The 18,857-nt window shown below is 40.4% G+C and overlaps 1 protein-coding gene across 11 annotated transcripts in view; it reads left to right on the top strand.

The window, feature by feature from the left end:
• The window catches only part of CAMSAP2 (calmodulin regulated spectrin associated protein family member 2), a 120,092-nt gene that overhangs the window by 94,793 nt on the left and 6,442 nt on the right, over window positions 1-18,857 (top strand). For all 11 annotated transcript variants that reach the window (XM_008268680.4, XM_051821088.2, XM_051821087.2 and 8 more), the window contains 7 exons: window positions 6,385-6,478; window positions 9,168-9,249; window positions 12,064-12,143; window positions 12,402-12,471; window positions 12,806-15,008; window positions 16,217-16,353; window positions 17,162-17,382. In XM_008268680.4, coding sequence (XP_008266902.2) covers window positions 6,385-6,478; window positions 9,168-9,249; window positions 12,064-12,143; window positions 12,402-12,471; window positions 12,806-15,008; window positions 16,217-16,353; window positions 17,162-17,382 — 2,887 coding nt within the window. The remainder of the gene's footprint in view (window positions 1-6,384; window positions 6,479-9,167; window positions 9,250-12,063; window positions 12,144-12,401; window positions 12,472-12,805; window positions 15,009-16,216; window positions 16,354-17,161; window positions 17,383-18,857) is intronic.

Raw genomic sequence — 18,857 nt, forward strand, 5'->3', positions numbered from 1 at the left:
TAAGACATTAAGTGAAGAAAGCAAGTAACAAATATATACCATGATGCAGTTCATATATTTTTAAATCTTTTTTTCTATTTTTATGCAAACTCATATAAATACAGTTGACCCTCTATACCTGCAGGCTCTGCATTCATGAGTTTAACCAACCACAGATCAAAAATATTTTTAAAAACTTGGATCTCAGGGGCCGGCGCTGTGGCATAGCAGGTACTAAGCCACCACCTGCAGGTGGCAGCATCCCATATGGGTGCCAGTTCGAATCCTGGCAACTCCACTTCTGATATTATGGCCTGGGAAAGCAGTAGAAGATGGCACAAGCCCTTGGATCCCTGTACCCACATGGGAGACTCAGAAGAAGCTCCTAGCTGCTGGCTTTAGATCAGCCCAGCTCTGGCCATTGCTGCCATTTGGGGAGTGAACCAGTGGAGGGAAGACCTCTCTCTGTCTCTGCAACTCTGCCTTTCAAATAAATAAATAAATCTTAAAAAAAAAAAAAAAAACTTAGATCTGTATAGAACATGTACAGACTTTGTTTTTTCCCTAAATAGTACAGTATAACAACTATTTATATATAACAATCACATTGTGTTAGGTATTATAAATAAATGGGGATGTGTGTGGATTATATGTAAATACCACACCATTTTATTTTATGGATTTGAGCATTTACAGATTTTTGTATCCATGGGGATCCTGGATACAAAACCAGCCCCGGTGGATACCAAAGGAAGAGGCCAGGAGCCAGAAACTCAATCCGGCTCTCCCATATGGATGGCAAGGACCCTAGTACTTGGGCCATCATCTGCTGCCTTCCTGGGTGCATTAGCCGGGATCTGGATCAGAAGTGAAGTAGCTGGGACTCAAACCAGCACTCTGACATGGAATGCAGGCATCACAAGCAGTGGCTTAACTCATAGTATCACAGCAAATCCCAGCAGTGTTTCCAAGAAGAGAGAGATAGAAATATCAAATGCTGCTGAGAGGTTAAGTAAAATGAGACATCTATATGACTTTATGACATATGTAAGTCATTAGTGATGAGCAGATGCTGTTTGAGAGGAATAATGTGGCTCATTAACAGACTGGAATGGATCAAGGAGTTGGAAGGAACAAAATGGAAAATGTTAACGTGGGCTTGCTCTTAAAGAAGTTTATACAAGGGTGGGCATTTGGCTCAGTCATTAAGATGCTGCTTGAGGGGGCTGGCATCATGATATGTCTGGTTAAGTAGCTGCCTGTGACACCAGCATTCCACGTGGCTGCTAACTGGAATCCTAGCTGCTCTACTTCAATTCAGCTCCCTGCTAATGGCGAGAATAGCGAAAGATGACCCAAGTATTTGGGCCCCTGCCACCCATGTGGGGTACCTAGAAGCTCCTCACCAATGGCTTTGGCCTGGTCCAGCCCAGGACCTTGCAGCCATCTGGGGAGTGAACAAATGGATGGAAAATCTCTCCCTCTCTCTGTGTAACTTTGGCTTTCAGATAAGTAAGTAAATCTTTTAAAAAATGATGCTGCTTGAGACACCTACTTCCTGTCAAGAGTGCCTGGGTTTTAGTGCTGTGTTTATTTCTGATTTCAACTTTTAGCTAACATGCTGGAAGACAGCAGGTGATGGCTCAAGTAATTGATCCTTGCCACCCTTATAGGAGACCTGGTTGGATTTCTAGCTGCCAAATGTAGCCTGGCCCAGACTCAACCATTGCAAGCATTGGAGAGTGAATCAGTGAATGGGAGATCTGTTTCTCTCCCCTGTCCTCCCTTCCCCTCTCTTTCACTTTCTGCCTTTCAAGTAAGTGAATAAATTAGAATTTGAAAAGAAGTTTGTGCATAGGTAAAAAGATAGGGCTGAGGAAAACCTGGAGAATGATGTAGTAAAGGTTTCATGCTGTGGGGTTTTCTGAAGATTTGTTTGACACAGCGAGAGAGAGAGAGAGAGAGAGAGAGAGAGAGAGAGAGAGAGAGATCAATCTTGCATCTTCCAGTTCACTCCTCAGATGGCTGCAATAGCCAGGGCTGGGCCAGGCTGAAGCCTAGAGTCTGGAAATCCATTCTGGTCTTCCATGTAGGAGGCAGGGACCCAAGTACCTGGGCCATCTTGTTTCCCAGGTGCGATATTAGGGAGCTGGATTGGAAAAATGAAGTAGCCAAGACTCAAGTCGGCTCTCTAATAAGTATTTCCAACGTGGCACTGTGCTACAACACCAGCCCCTCATTTTTAAAAAATATGTATGTATGTATGTTTTTATGTTTGTATGTATGTATGTATTTGAAAGTCAGAGTTACAGAGAGAGGGAGAGACAGAGAGAAATCTTCCATCCACTGGCTTACTCCCCAAATAGCCATAATAGGGCTTCTTCTGGGCACAGGGGCCCAAGCACTTGGGCCATTTCCACTGCTTTTCCAGGCACATTAGCAGGGAGCTGGATCTGAAGTGGAGTAACCAGGACTTGAACCAATGCCCATATGGGTTACTGGCACCACAGGCAGCAACTTTATTGGCTGTGCCACAACACTGGCCCAAAAAAATGTAGATTTTTTTTTTTTGAAGGCAAGAAGAGATGAGATCGGATACACAGCTTTAAGGGATTATAAGCATTCTCATTATTTTTTGTCACAAATTTTAATGACAGCTCTAAACAGTACATGTTTGTATACAACCTTTGAATATTCTGAAAATTTATGCTGAAAGTAAAGTAACAGAGTTACCAAATTGTATTCACCACTGAACAGTCCAGATTCTTATACTCAACCATCTATATGACAGGACTACTTTAGTGTCTCATGAACATCTCAAAAATAATAATGTTGGGGCCAGAGTTGTAGCAGAGTAGGTAAAGTCATGACCTGAGATAACAGCATCCCATATGGGCACCGGTTTGTGTCCTGGCTGCTCCACTTCCAACCCAGCTTATGCTAAAGGCCTGGGAAAAGCATCAGAAGATGGCTCATGTGTCTGGGCCCCTGTCACCCACGTGAGAGACTGGAATGAAGCGATTGACTCCTGACTTTGGCCTTGCCCAGTGCTGGCCATTGAGGCATCTAGAGTGAAGCAGTGGATGGAAGATCTATCTCTGTGACTTTTTCAAAATAAATATTCAAATTTTAAAAAAATATATAATAAAATAAATAATATAATCTTGATTCCTTTCACTACCTATTTCTGCAAGTCTTCTCCCTCTCATGAAATGGTAATATTGGTTGCCCAAGAAAAAACTCAAGAGCCACCCTCAGTTCCTCTTTACTTCGCTACTTCACACAACGGCCTTCTAGAATTATCATGTAAGAGATGACTAATTGAAATTCACCACCTAAATATGAGAACCTAAAAGAGTACGTGAACTCTAAGGGAGAGTGTACTGAGCCTTGAGAATTGTTCATAATTATCAGGGAAGAAGGCAAAATCATATTTCAAATGATAATTTTAAAACAAATTCAATATGAAGTTAGATATCACAAACATGAAATATTAATACATTTGAAACTATTAGATGTTAAATACCCAAAATTTAAAGGGCATGTTTAAAATAATTATGATGGGGGCTGGTGTTGTGGCGCAGCAGGTTGAAGCCCTGGCCTAAAGCACCATCATCCCATATGGGCGCCAGTTCGAGTCCCGGCTGCTCCTCTTCCAATCCAGCTCTCTGCTATGGCCTGGGAAAGCACTGGAAAATGTCCCAAGTCCTTGGGGCCCTGCACCCGCGTGGGAGACCCGGAGGAAGCTCCTGGCTCCTGGCTTCGGATCAGCACAGCTCCGGCCATTGTGGCCATCTGGGGAGTGAACCAGCAGATGGAAGACCTGTCTCTCTGTCTCTACCTCTCTCAGTAATTCTGTCTTTCATATAAATAAAATAAATTTTAAAAATAATTAGGATGGGGGTTGGTGCTATAGCATAGTAGATTAAACTTCTGCCTGTAGCACCAGCATACCATATGGCCTCTAGTTCAGGTCCCAGCTTCTCCACTTCTGATCCAGCTCCTTGCTAATGGCCTGGGAATGTAGTGGAAGATGGCCCAAGTGCTTGGGCCCCTGCATCCATGTGAGAGACCCAGATGAGGCTCTTTGCTCCTGGCTCCTGACTCCTGGCTTCAGATCCTCCCAGCTCCAGCTGTTGCAGCCATCTGGGGAGTGAACTAGCGGATGGAAGACCTCTTTCCCTGTCTCTCCCTCTGTCTGTAACTCTGATCTGAAATAAATAAATCTTTTTAAAAAATGTTGGAAATTATAGCTTTGTGGTATATACATTTTAAAATGTAAGCTGGTGGTACAAATGTGCTTTTGATGACCCTTAGTCCATCTTTTTAATTTTAAGCCAATCAGTGCATTTGTTTTGCATTTTCTGGTATAAATAAAATGTTGTTGGCTTACCCCTATTAATAACTTTTCAGAATTATGTAGACATGTTAAATTATGTAAATAATGTTTTTGTATATTTCTTTTAAAAAATACTTGTTTGTTTATTTACTTGAGAGGCAGAGTTACAGACAGAGAGAGGGAGAGACAAAGAGAGAGAGGTCTTGCATCCGCTGGTTCACTTTTCAAATGGCCACAACGGCTGGAGCTGGACCGATCTGAAGCCAGGAGCCAGGAGCTTCCTCCAGGTCTCCCAGGCAGGTACAGGGACCCAAGCACTTGGGCCATCCCTACTGCTTTCTTTTCTTTTCTTTTTTTTTTTTTTTTTTTTGACAGGCAGAGTGGACAGTGAGAGAGAGAGACAGAGAGAAAGGTCTTCCTTTTGCCATTGGTTCACCCCCCAAATGCACCAATCCGAAGCCAGGAGCTTCCTCCTGGTCTCCCATGCGGTTGCAGGGCCCAAACACTTGGGCCATCCTCCACTGCACTCCCAGGCCACAGCAGAGAGCTGGACTGGAAGAGGAGCAACCGGGACAGAATCCGCCGCCCCAACCGGGACTAGAACCCGGGGTGCTGGCACTGCAGGCAGAGGATTAGCCTAGTGAGCCGCAGTGTCGCAGCCCCCCCCCCCCCACTGCTTTCTCAGGCCATCAGCAAGGAGCTGGATCAGAAGTGGAGAAGCCAACACCCATATGGGATGCCAGCGTGATAGGCAGATGCTTAACTTACTAAGCCACAGCACCAACCCCTTGTATATTTCAAAATGAAGAATTGGCTACTCTAAACTGTGGTATTATTTAGTGTCCAGATTACTGTTGAGTTTGGCACATAAATGGGATATTTTTAAATATACCTCATTCTTTTTCTTTTTTCTTTTTTCTTTTTTATTTTTTGACAGGCAGAGTTAGAGAGAGAGACAGAGAGAGTTGTAGACAGTGAGAGAGAGACAGAGAGAAAAGTCTTCCTTCCATTGGTTCACTCCCCTAATGGCTGCCACACTCAGCGCTGCGCGCCAGGAGCCAGGTGCTTCCTCCTGGTCTCCCATGCGGGTGCAGGGCCCAAGCACTTGGGCCATCCTCCGCTGCCCTCCCGGGCCACAGCAGAGAGCTGGACTGGAAGAGGAGCAACCGGGACAGAATCTGACGTCCCAGGCGGGACTAGAACCCGGGGTGCCAGCGCCGCAGGCGGAGGATTAGCCTAGTGAGCCACGGCGCCAGCCCCTCATTATTTTTCAGAGAAATTTCTAAGGGTCTGAATAGATCTTAATTAATTTTTTTTAAAAAAGATAATCAGGCCGGCGCCGCGGCTCACTAGGCTAATCCTCCGCCTAGCGGCGCCGGCACACCGGGTTCTAGTCCCGGTCGGGGCGCCGGATTCTGTCCCGGTTGCCCCTCTTCCAGGCCAGCCCTCTGCTGTGGCCCGGGAGTGCAGTGGAGGATGGCCCAGGTGCTTGGGCCCTGCACCCCATGGGAGACCAGGAAAAGCACCTGGCTCCTGGCTCCTGCTATCGGATCAGCGCGGTGCGCCGGCCGCATCGCGCTGGCCGCGGCGGCCATTGGAGGGTGAACCAACGGCAAAGGAAGACCTTTCTCTCTGTCTCTCTCTCTCACTGTCCACTCTGCCTGTCAAAAAATAAAAAAATAAAAAAAAATAAATAAATAAAAAAGATAATCACTCTAAAGAGTGCCCAAACAGTGAATAGCTGTTTAAGTTGTATTTACTTTGGAAGAAAAGTGCCTTATATATTCTCTTAAAGTTCTGTACAGCCAGAGATATTAATACATACTTGACAAATCAGACCACCATTCTGACACTAGACAGCAGATTAGCAAAGAGGATTTGAATAGTGGTTGTAATTTTTGCCCACAAGAGACAGTATTCTATCCTAAGTTCAATAGCACATATATTACTCTAGTGATGAATAAGATCTAAGCCTATATTTTAGTAGATAAAACAAAATAAAGTTCTATTTATTAATTTATAGTCAAGTTTTACCTAATTTAAGTTTTCTTAACTTTCTTACATAGAGTAATTATCTGGTGTTCATGGCAGAACTCTTCTGGTGGTTTGAAGTTGTGAAGCCATCATTTGTGCAGCCTCGTGTTTTTCATCCACAAGGAGGTAATTAATCATTTTATTTTCAATGTAGAAAATGGAAGTTTGTATTACTCTACTTGGTTAGTCTTTTAAAAGAGGAAAGCCTATTGTTTCAGATTTTAGTTGTTACCCTTGACAAATTCTGAGTATTTTAATATTTAAAGCCACTGAAATTCTCTGTGATAAATGAATAATTGTGATGGTTAAAGAGGTAAGAAAAAATGACAAGAATAACTCCATTTTTGAAGTCTTACAGTGAGAAATTTCAGCTTTTAACTCTTGGCCTATTTTCTTCTCTGTGTTTTTTACCCCTCTCCCTAGCTTGTTTCCCTACTAAATTCTTAGTTTTAAAATTATATTATCCACAATCTACTCAGACATTGGCTTGGCCAAACTTGAATTTGCCAATAAATCATAAAATATTTGTGTATAAATTTTAAACCTAGAAGATCTTGTGATTATTATAATATCATGACTATTGATTATATATAATGATACAACTAATAAGAAATAAAGAGACCCCCTAGTTATAAAGAGCAAAAAACTTCCTGAATTTTTTTCTACAGCAGAATCTCACTTAGCAAAATAGACTTTCCACTGGCTTTCATTATAAAACCAGAGGTTTGGCCGGCGCCGCGGCTCACTAGGCTAATCCTCCACCTAGCGGCGCCGGCACACCGGGTTCTAGTCCCGGTTGGGGCGCCGGATTCTGTCCCGGTTGACCCTCTTCCAGGCCAGCTCTCTGCTGTGGCCTGGGAATGCAGTGGAGGATGGCCCAAGTGCTTGGGCCCTGCACCCCATGGGAGACCAGGAAAAGCACCTGACTCCTGGCTCCTGCCATCGGATCAGCGCCGTGCGCCGGCCATTGGAGGGTGAACCAACAGTAAAGGAAGACCTTTCTCTCTCTCTCTCTCTCTCTCACTGTCCACTCTGCCTGTCAAAAAAAATAATAATAAAATAAATAAATAAATAAATAAAAATAAAACCAGAGGTTTATGTCTACAGGGAAAAAATGATCTTAAATTACAACTTCAGTCCTCCTAAAAACTTTCTCCAGCATATCTTTTGGGGCCAGTGCTTTCAGCTATTGATGAGCACCTCCACCCAACACAGAACAAGATCATTGTGCATTCCAGCTACTTAACAGCTTCCCTTGGCTCCAAATTTCTTTTTTCTCCTCACTACCATTATTTTTACCCCCAAAAAAGCAATAAAAGAAGAGAAGAGAGGTCAGAAAGGAGGGGAACATGTTAACCTAGGGGAAGGCACATCATTCTTATGCGTACAGTAAGGTTGCTTCAGGCAAGAATCTGTGAAACATGACTGTGAGTATTCACTCTGCACTAGTCTCTCAGCTTACAGAAGATTTTGAATATTGGGACTGGTGTTGTGGCATAGTAGGTAAAGCTGCTGCCTACAGCACTGGCATCCTATATTTGCATTGTTCTGAGCCTCAGTTGCTCCACTTCTGATCTAGCTCTCTGCTAATATTCCTGGGAAAGCAGCAAAGATGGCCCAAGTCCTTTGGTCCCTGCACCCATGTGGGAGACTCAGAAGAAGCTCTTGGCTCCTGGCTCCTGGCTGCTGGCTTTGGACTGGCCCAGCTTTGGCCTTTGCAGCCATTTGTGGAGTGAACCAGCCATTGGAAGATCTCATTCTCTCCTTCTCTGTCTCACTGTAACTCTGCCTTTCAAATAAATAAATAAATCTTTAAAAAAGAAAAGATTCTGAATATTGAGCCATTGTAAAACAAAGAATATCTTTAAAGAAGTGGAGATCCCAGGGCTGGTGCTATGGCGTAGCAGGTAGAGCTGCCGCCTGCAGTGCTGTCATCCCATATGTGCACCAGTTCAAGACTTTGCTGCTCCACTTCAATCCGGCTCTCTGCTAGGCCTGAGAAAGCAGTAGAAGATGGCCCAAGTGCTTGGGCCCCTGTACCCACATGGGAGACTCGGAAGAAGTTCCTGGCTCCTGGCTTTGGATCAGCCCAGCTCCAGCTGTTGTGGCCACTTGGGAAATGAACCGTCAGATAGACGATCTCTCTCTCTTTCTCTCTGTTTCTGCCTCTCTGTAACTTTGCCTTTAAATAAATAAATAAAATCTTTAAAAAAAAATAGTAGTTGAGATCCTTCCCTAAGGCTATTAAGTAAGGTCAAATACCTTACTAATTTTCATACCTAGTATTTATTAGCACAATTTTTTAAATTAATGGAATTTTCACATACATTCCTTCTGTTGCATTAGAACTCACAAAATCAGAAAGTAAATTTCCTCTTCCCCCAGGGTTAATTACAAAAATGTAAACTTATACCAATAGGTTTAAATTTTTTCCAATTAAATTGTGTCTTTCTTTAATTGATTACTAAAATACCAGCCATTTCATAAAAAAAGCAAAGATGACCACATGTACCTGAAGTTCTGTGAAAGCTTTCACAAAATTAAACATTCAGATTTATTTTTAATCTTAAACACTGCATTTATTTTATGTTAGGTCTTTTCCCTTCAATTAAACTTAACAAAGTTTAGTACTTAAGGAAGAATTTAAAGAAAATTTGATCCTTTGAAAATTATTTAAGAAGAAAACTTTGTGCTAAAATTTCTAAGTAATGAGAGTATTAGAAATTACATTTTAAGTATTTATGGCCCCAAATTCTTTAAATGATGTTAGAAACCTGCTAAGCATGTAATTTTGAGGTTCTGTCTTTTATTCTAGCTGAACCTGTGACAGTTCCTGTCTTGAATGCTGCCAAGAGAAATGTTTTGGATGGTTCATGTAGTTCTGACTTCACTTCAAGGTAGAGTCCACAGTGGCTTCATTTTCACTATTTCCGTTCTAAACATTCATGAAATCAAGTAACATCATATTGAACAAGTTTTTTTGTTAGATTTTGAACTGTTTTAATTAGCTTATCCTATTAAAGTCTGTTTTAACTTTAATTGAAATATACACTGAAATGATTGAGTATTGCCCAGTACCATAATTGAGAATTATCTAATAAGTAATTCTTAGGCATCAGAGGGAAATTTATTAATTACATCTGGATTGTAAAAATTTTTTATGATTTTTTAAAAAAATCTCTAAGGCAATTTTTCCCACCATTTTATTTTCAGGTTACTAAAGCTATTGAGAAGTCACAATATTTATTGTAATCTTGGATCTTAATCTAGTGCTTTAGTTCTTAACATCAGGAATTGAACTAAAAGCAAAGTAAAAATGTCCTGCCATTTATTTTCAGGATAATCCTGACTTTTGCTACAAGTTTGTGGTAGGGACATCAGTTTGTTTAGAAATGTTTTCAGCAGATCCTATAATTAGCTATTCATTTATTTATTAGAACCTAAAATTTATGTTGACTTTGGCTCCTTAACCCATCTGATTTTTTTTTTCAGTTAAAATGTATATATTTTGAGGGTTTTTAGAAATTCAAGTAGATCCATTAAAACACATTTTTAAAATTGAATTTTTTATAAAGTGCTTTATGTATAAATTCTTGGTTCAATATTTAAACACATAAACTTAACTGAAGCTGTCACCTGTTCCTCACATTTAAGAAGTCACTTTCTCAAGTGCATGTTAATGAATGTGAAACCCAAGCCTTGGCAGAACTCTTAAATACTTTTACTTCCTATGTGAGGCTTCTTACTTGTATGAACTTTCTGATGTCTATAAAGTTATTTCTTATGAATTAAGAAAGCTTTGCATTATCCTCTGATTTTCTACTATGACTTTTCTTACCTTCTGTTAAATTTCTCTGTTCCATAACTGTCTCTGGGATTTAGTACAAAGAGGTTAAATTAAAGTATTTCTGATCTAGGAGCTTCTGTGTATTTTTTTTTTTTTTCCTCATGGGAAGCGTTTTTCAACCTATTATTCCCTCAGTGCTTTCCTGAGTTGGTTACATAGTAACCTTTCCTTCTTTGGAAATTACTTTTGAAAAACACTCAGTATCACTCCTACCCTATTAAATTTTTTAATTTTGAAGAGCAGATGATTCCATAAGTACTGTTCTAGGAAGCTGAATGGACAAGTTCCCAATTTCTAACACTGGAAAATGTTTTCATTTAGGTCCCCTGGGAAGACTCATCTCTTTTCTTTCTCTCCGATATCTGAGTGGCTACTTTTTCCTAGCAGATGTCTAACCCAGATAGATGTCTAAATTCTTTTCCCTGAAGAGTTATTGTGCAGCCGTCATTCTAGGCTCCTAGCCATCCTCTCACTTCTGTAAGTCTCCGTGTGGCCCATTGTAGTTCTCCAACACTGTGGAACTTTTGAGGAAGGACTCGAAACTTTCTGCTCTTCCCTGGGATAATGTAGGCACATCTACAAATGCTATTGTAGGAGAAAGAAATCTAAGGAAGAAGACAGGCAAAGCAGAAGGCATCCCACCAGCTAATCTACACACCACCTCCTACTCAAGAGTTATATCAGATCAAAATCCTCTGCACATATGAAAGTACAATTGACCTTTACAACATTTTGGCCATTATTTGGGGAAGAAGAAAAGAGTGAGCACATTTTAATAACTAACCTGTTTCTATTCAGGATTACCTTCCAACACACCTATAGATCTGAGGGAGAGTAGAAACTGCAGAAGTGATTTTAGAGGGAGGGATAATAGCACACACATCAGGGGAGCAGTGTGAGGAATCTCTTACAGTCCTAACAAATGATGACAAATAAAACAAAGTGTGATGTGCAGTTAAGCTGCGAGAGAGGAGGTGTGGGGAATGTCCACTGAAAAGCATTTGCTTTGGACAGAGCAGGTTCTTCAGGTATTGTTGCTTTTGGGAAAAGTCATTAATTAAACTTTCATTAAATATTAAGAATATAGCATTGATATTCACCTTTGAATTCTTTGATTGACTTGTCCACCTTCTCAATTTATATCAGCCAAGAAAAAATATGATTTGAGATAGCTACAGAAATCACTATGTCTGTTCCCAATCTGTTTTCAATTAATTATGAGTGAAGATGCTTAACTTCTTCACCTGAGTGCAAAGAGGGACCCGGCAGACTTAAAACTTACAAAGAGAAAAGTTAAGAACAGACAGCTTAATTCTGGACAAATGTCATTACAATTTGAGTAAACTGTCTGATCCTCTACAATAACTGGAATGAGGTGGAATCAAATAAGAAGAAATGACAGGAAAGTTTGATGTCTTCAAAGGCACTGTGGTCTTCAAGGTCCAGCTCACTGTCTTCATTTAACTGCTGAAGGTGCAGAGACCTCAGTCTGTGAGCAGGGAGGCTGTCGGGATCTTTTACATGGGTTTATTAGACCAATAGTTTTAGTTTAGATTTGACTCAACTTTTTCAAATTGGTGAGTTTCACTTGGTGTCTTTTTTGTTTCTCCATTTTTCTATTTGTAAAATAAAAATAATATCCCATATCTTATCTCACAAGGACATTGAGGTGTATAAAGAAAGTACTTCAGGTTGTATGTAGATATAGATGTCATTGTAATTTCAGCCATTCTTTGGTTTAAACAATGTATTGCCTTATTTCTGTCATTTTAGAATATAGAATCAGAAGTGATAGTATTGTTTCTAATTTTAACCATTCTTTATAAAATATAAAACAGCTAAAATAAAGCATTTTACATTGCAGTGGGGAAGGAGCTACATATACACAGTCTCATCATTTGCCTTCTAGATATTCACGTCCCCACGCTCACTCTTCAGCCTCAGGTAATGCATCTTTAAAAGCCTAGAAAAATACTAGTTTAAAGTAGCTCACTGAGAATAAATATTAGAAAAATGCATTCTTTTTTCTGAAAAGTAGCTAAAATATATGCATTCAGGGATTAGTCTGTGTCTGTGTTTGCTTATCAATAAAATGATGTCTGACTCTCCATATGTGCCTACTAATTTCTAACGTGCTATTAAGAAATTCTCAGATATGTGAAGTCAGTTAAGTTCAATGACATTTTTTTTTTGCATTTGAAGGAGGAATTAGAAGATCTTCATCCATGTCCTATGTTGATGGCTTCATAGGGACATGGCCCAAAGAGAAAAGGTAAACAACAGAGCTATTTATTGTGTATATCCATTTTCAAGAAATGCTATTTTTATCTGTGTCGTCTTTTTTGATGCTAATCAAATTTCTAAATGTAGACTTTTACTTAGTACCTAAATTTGAAAAGGGCAACTAAGGAAGATGATAGAAAGGTCAAAAGGACTAAATTTAAAAGAAAGCTAAGTACCTCTAGGTTATCTTGAGGACAGTACGATTATGAGAAATGAGGAAAGACAGGAAATGCAAATAATATTCAAAGGAAATATTCATATTTTTAATTATATTTTAAAAATCATTTCTTTTCTGAGATTATTTTTTCTGTAAAATTTTTTAGGTCATCAGTACATGGTGTTTCATTTGATATTTCTTTTGATAAAGAAGATAGTGTACGGAGACCGACTCCCACCCGAGGAATCACTCGATCTATTAGTAATGAAGGACTTACTCTGAATAACAGTCGCACGTCTAAACACATTAGGAAGAACCTGTCCTTCAAGCCAGTAAATGGAGAGGAGGAAGCAGAGAGCATTGAAGAAGAATTTAATGTGGAGTCTCACAGTGACCTCAGGTCTTATGTGCCCCTTAATACAAATGAACTAAATTCTAATGAGAACATTCATTACAGGCTTCCAAATGGAGCTTTGCAAAATAGAATACTTCTAGATGAGTTTGGCAATCAGATTGAGACACCAAGCATTGAAGAAGCATTACAGATAATTCATGATACCGAAAAATCTCCCCGTACTCCTCAGCCAGACCAAATTGCTAATGGCTTCTTCCTTCATAGCCAGGAAATGAGTATCCTAAATTCAAATATCAGGCTAAATCAATCTAGTCCTGATAATGTAACTGATACAAAAGGTGCCTTGAGTCCCATAACTGACAATACTGAAGTAGACACTGGAATTCATGTACCTTCAGAAGATATTCCTGAAACTATGGATGAAGATTCTTCTTTGAGAGACTACACTGTAAGCTTGGACTCTGACATGGATGATGCATCTAAATTTCTTCAGGATTATGACCTACGAACCAGCAACCCCAGAGAAGCTTTGAGTCCTTGCCCAAGCACTGTAAGTACCAAGTCTCAGCCAGGTAGCAGTGCTTCTTCTAGTTCTGGAGTGAAGATGACCAGCTTTGCAGAACAGAAATTCAAGAAATTGAACCATGCTGATGGAAAAAGTAGTGGAAGCAGTTCTCAAAAAACTACACCAGAGGGCTCTGAACTTAACATTCCTCATGTAGTTGCTTGGGCACAAATTCCAGAAGAAACGGGCCTTCCGCAAGGAAGGGACACTACCCAGTTGTTGGCTTCTGAAATGGTACATCTTAGGATGAAACTAGAAGAAAAGAGACGTGCTATAGAAGCCCAGAAAAAGAAAATGGAAGCTGCTTTCACTAAACAGAGGCAGAAAATGGGAAGGACAGCGTTCCTTACTGTGGTGAAAAAGAAGGGGGATGGGATTTCCCCTCTTCGTGAGGAAGCAGCTGGTGCAGAAGACGAGAAGGTGTATACTGACCGAGCCAAAGAGAAGGAGCCACAGAAACCAAACGAACAAAGGAGCAAGTCTCTGGCAGATATAAAAGAAAGCATGGAGAACCCTCAAGCAAAATGGCTGAAGTCTCCAACCACACCTGTGGATCCTGAGAAGCAATGGAACCTGGCAAGCCCCTCAGAAGAAACTTTAAATGAAGGAGAACTTTTAGAATATACAAAATCCATTGAAAAGTTAAATTCATCCCTGCATTTTCTACAACAAGAAATGCAACGCTTGTCACTTCAGCAGGAAATGTTGATGCAGATGAGAGAGCAGCAATCCTGGGTAATTTCACCTCCTCAGCCCTCTCCACAGAAACAGCTTCGAGATTTTAAACCTTCTCGGCAGACGGGCCTGGCATCGACCATGGCACCATTCTCCTCAGACTCCCCTCGTCCCGCTCATCCATCACCACAGTCTTCTAACAGGAAAAGCACATCTTTTTCTGTTAAAAATCAAAGGACTCCTAGGCCAAATGAATTAAAAATAACACCATTGAATCGCACCCTGACACCGCCACGATCTGTGGATAGTCTGCCTCGGTTAAGGAGGTTTTCCCCCAGTCAAGTTCCTATTCAGACTAGGTCATTTGTATGTTTTGGGGATGATGGAGAACCTCAGCTAAAGGAATCCAAACCTAAGGAGGAACTTAAGAAGGAGGAATTGGAATGCAAAGGGACTTCAGACCACCATGAACATAACCCAGAAGAAAAGGAGATCAAGCCTTTGGAGTCTACGGTGTCTGAAGTCCTGTCACAGCCTATCACAGAGACTGTATGTCTGACACCAAATGAGGACCAGTTGAATCAACCCATAGAACCACCTCCTAAACCCATTTTCCCACCTACTGCTCCAAAGAATGTTAATCTGATTGAAGTTTCCCTCTCAGATTTGAAACCCCCTGAAAAGGCTGATGTGTCTGTTGAAAAATATGATGGCGAAAGTGATAAAGAACAATTTGATGATGACCAGAAAGTATGCTGTGGATTCTTTTTTAAGGTACTATTATTTGGCTTAGTTTGGGACACCTTCATCAGATGGGGTGTGTATGTGTGTGTGTTGGTCGATGTGCTGCTTTTAGTAGCACTCCTTTTTGTTATAAGTCTGCCATTAATCCTGAAATATATTTTAGTAGCCCCCTTGGTGGAGTATAGTAATGTTCAAGTACACTGTGACTTTTAGAACAGTCTTCCAGTGTAGACTCAAAGCTGTAAAAAATCTTTTTTATCACATGTTTAGATATGTTCTCTGTTCCTCACTTTCATATAAAAGCCTTTTATTTGAAACTAACAACAGTAACTGACAGGAGTCATTAAGACAATGAACCACTTCTACATCAGTTATTTTCCTGAAATATGAAGCATTTTGGAAGCCCTTTGAGGCCTGCTTGCTCCCAGAGGCATATAGATCTTGAACTAACTCTCAGGTTGAAAGAATTTTAGGAGTATGATTATACTCAATCTTCTCTTTAAAGGAAGAATTGTCAGCATATTTTAGAACCTATCAAGTAGGTTTAAAGTAGCATTAAAATTTAAAGTGTAGTATGCAGTAGCGTAAAGCAGTAGCATTTATGTGATGTGATATTGGTTGACTAATTTGGGTGTTTTTATCCTGCATCATCTTTATTAAGTGTATGTTTTAAATCAAATTAAAGGCAATTTTTTTAGAATGAGGGAAAACACCCTGCTATAAATTGTCTATTAGGGTAAAAGAAGAAACTGGTTTTTTTTATGGTTATACTGTCCTTTGTTTCTTTCTTTCTTTCTTTCTTTCTTTCTTTCTTTTTTTTCTTTTTTTCTTTTTTTTTTTTTTTTACAGGCAGTTAGAGAAACAGAGAGAAAGGTCTTCCTTCCGTTGGTTCACTCCCCAAATGGCTGCTATGGCCGGCGCGCTGCGCCGATCCAAAGCCAGGAGGAGCCAGGTGCTTCCTCCGGGTCTGCCATGCGGGTGCAGGGCCCAAGCACTTGGGCCATCCTCCACTGCACTCCCGGGCCACAGCAGAGAGCTGGACTGGAAGAGGAACAGCTGTCCTTTGTTTCTTGATAGAATTGTTACCACTTTAATTTAGTTCTTCTTTCATAATTTCTGGAACATGTCCACATGGAGTTGTAATAGTTCAGAGTAATGGCAAAGTGTGACTACAGCCATTGAAAAAGAGAATATTGGTGCCTAAATGTTCCATCTTTTTCAATAAAATTCATTCTTAGGATGATCAAAAAGCAGAAAATGATATGGCAATGAAACGGGCAGCTTTGTTGGAGAAACGATTAAGAAGGGAGAAGGAAACTCAGCTCCGGAAACAGCAGCTAGAAGCAGAAATGGAGCATAAGAAAGAGGAAACAAGGTAAAGGAAATTGCTGTGCTAGTTTTACATCTGAGCACTAATAGTACATAGGCAAAAATGTGGTGAATATGGGCTCAAGGATGCAGGTTGTTGTTGTTGTTTTTTTTTTTTTTAAGATTTATTTATTTGAAAGAGTTACAGAGAGAGAGAGGTCTTGCATCTGCTGGTTCACTTCCCAGTTGGCTGCAATGGCCGGAGCTGTGTAGATCCAAAGCCAGGAGCCAGGAACTTCTTCCTGGTCTCCCGCATGGGGGTGGGGCCCAAGGATTTGGGCCGTCTTCCACTGCTTTCCCAGGCCATAGCAGAGAGCTGCATTGGAAGTGGAGCAGCCGGGACACAAACCAGTGCCCATATGGGATGCTGGCACTGCAGTCAGTGGCTTTACCTGCTATGCCACAGTGCCAGCTCCTACAGTTTCTTATTAATTTTTTATCAATGGATTTTTTCAGAGATGTTTACAGTATACATAGAGAGCTGGATCAATACTGCCTTTGGTGCTTTTTAGAAGTTAATTTGTTTTCCCAAAATATTACCTGATTTTACATTTTTTATCCTTAAGTTTGAGGCATAGCAAAGTTAAGTTCTCCAGAAACATTCATTTAAAATAATTTCAGCAGTAGGTACATACGTGGGTGTTTGTATGTGTGTATATGATGTAGGTTATCTAAAGTACATTTTAAATGCATCATTTTCCCCCAATATACTGAAATAGCTATTTCTTCCTTCTCACATCAAATATATAAACCCCTCCAGTGTCGGTTGTCTTTAGTTTGCAGAATAAAGAATTTAACCATATTCAATTTATTAGGCGTAAAACCGAGGAAGAACGTCAGAAGAAAGAAGATGAGAGAGCACGCAGAGAATTTATTAGGCAGGAGTATATGAGGAGAAAACAACTGAAACTAATGGAAGATATGGATACAGTAATCAAACCTCGTCCTCAAGTGACAAAACAAAAAAAGCAGCGGCCAAAATCTATTCACAGAGATCATATTGAATCCCCCAAAACACCAGTAAAAGGTCCTCCAGGTAATACCACATGTGGTGAAGAGTCTGTTCATAAAGAAACACCAGCTTGGTTTGTGCACTAACTTGATTGTGCTTTGATACACTAAATTGGAGACACAATTTGAAATTATGCATGCTTCTTATTTGGAAAACCAAAATGAACAAATGGAGTTTTGAATGAATTAAGTTTTTATGTGTGCCTGCATATATTCAGTAAAACAAACATGAATGCTAAAAACCCAATTTAAATACTAACCTGTTAGAGAACTCTGCCCTCCAATATACTCTCCCAATTAACTACCCTTTACATACTTGTAAATGTAAGGATAAGTGCTATGTGCATGAAATGCACAAGAAACCTATCTGTATAAGGAACATAAAATCAAAGATTTCACAAGCTTGCTCTTTAAATACAAATGTTGGGGGAGGTGGAGAGGGGACATTGGATTCAGCAGTTAACATACCACTTTGGACGTCTGCATCCCCGTATCAGAAGAGTGTAGGGCCGGCGCCGCGGCTCACTAGGCTAATCCTCCGCCTTGAGGCGCCGGCACCCTGGGTTCTAGTCCCTGTCGGGGCGCCGGATTCTGTCCCGGTGCCTCTCTTCCAGGCCAGCTCTCTGCTGTGGCCCGGGAGTGCAGTGGAGGATGGCCCAGGTCCTTGGGCCCTGCATCCCATGGGAGACCAGGAGAAGCACCTGGCTCCTGCCATCAGATCGGCGTGGTGCGCCGGCCGCGGCAGCCATTGGAGGGTGAACCAACAGCAAAGGAAGACCTTTCTCTCTGTCTCTCTCTCTCTCACTGTCCACTCTGCCTGTCAAAAAAAAAAAAAAAAAGAAGAGTGTAAGTTCAAGGCCCGGGTCCATTTCTGATTCCAGCTCCCTGCTAACACACCAGGGAAAGCTCCCCTGCCACTCAAGGCAGATCCAGATGGAGTTCTTGGCTGGTCCAGCCCTGTTTTAGGCATCTGGGGAATGAACCAGCCAATAGAAAATCAGTTTTTCTCTCTCTCCTCCTCTCTTTGTCACTTTGCCTTTCAAATAAATCTTTTTCTTTAAAAAAAGAAAAAGAAAAAGAGAAAGAGAAAAAGAAAAAGAAAAAGAAAGAAAGAAAGAGGCAAACATCCAAAGATAATTTCTGGAGTTGAGAGAATTTATCTTTTTTTTAAAAATTCAACATGTATCCTCTTGTTTTTTAAAGAGATTTTATTAAAAATAAGTGCCCCATGGAAAATTTCAGAGAATTCTCATAGTTACTGTAAACCTGAGGAAAAATTACATAACATTCAGTTTGAGAACTCTTTTCTAGTCAGTGAAACTTCTAGATGATGATATATGATACTGGTTAAAGTTAACAAATTAGTTTTCTACCTAGGAATTAGATATTCCTAGATGTATTTTCTTTTTGTCAATTTTTCTTTCTCTGGGGTCATAGTATCATATCTTATACTAGTACTTTCATTTTGTAACAGCAAGTGGATTTTATCATTTTTTCCTA

The sequence above is a fragment of the Oryctolagus cuniculus genome, chromosome 13, assembly GCF_964237555.1.
Source record: "Oryctolagus cuniculus chromosome 13, mOryCun1.1, whole genome shotgun sequence".
Classification (NCBI taxonomy): domain Eukaryota; kingdom Metazoa; phylum Chordata; class Mammalia; order Lagomorpha; family Leporidae; genus Oryctolagus; species Oryctolagus cuniculus.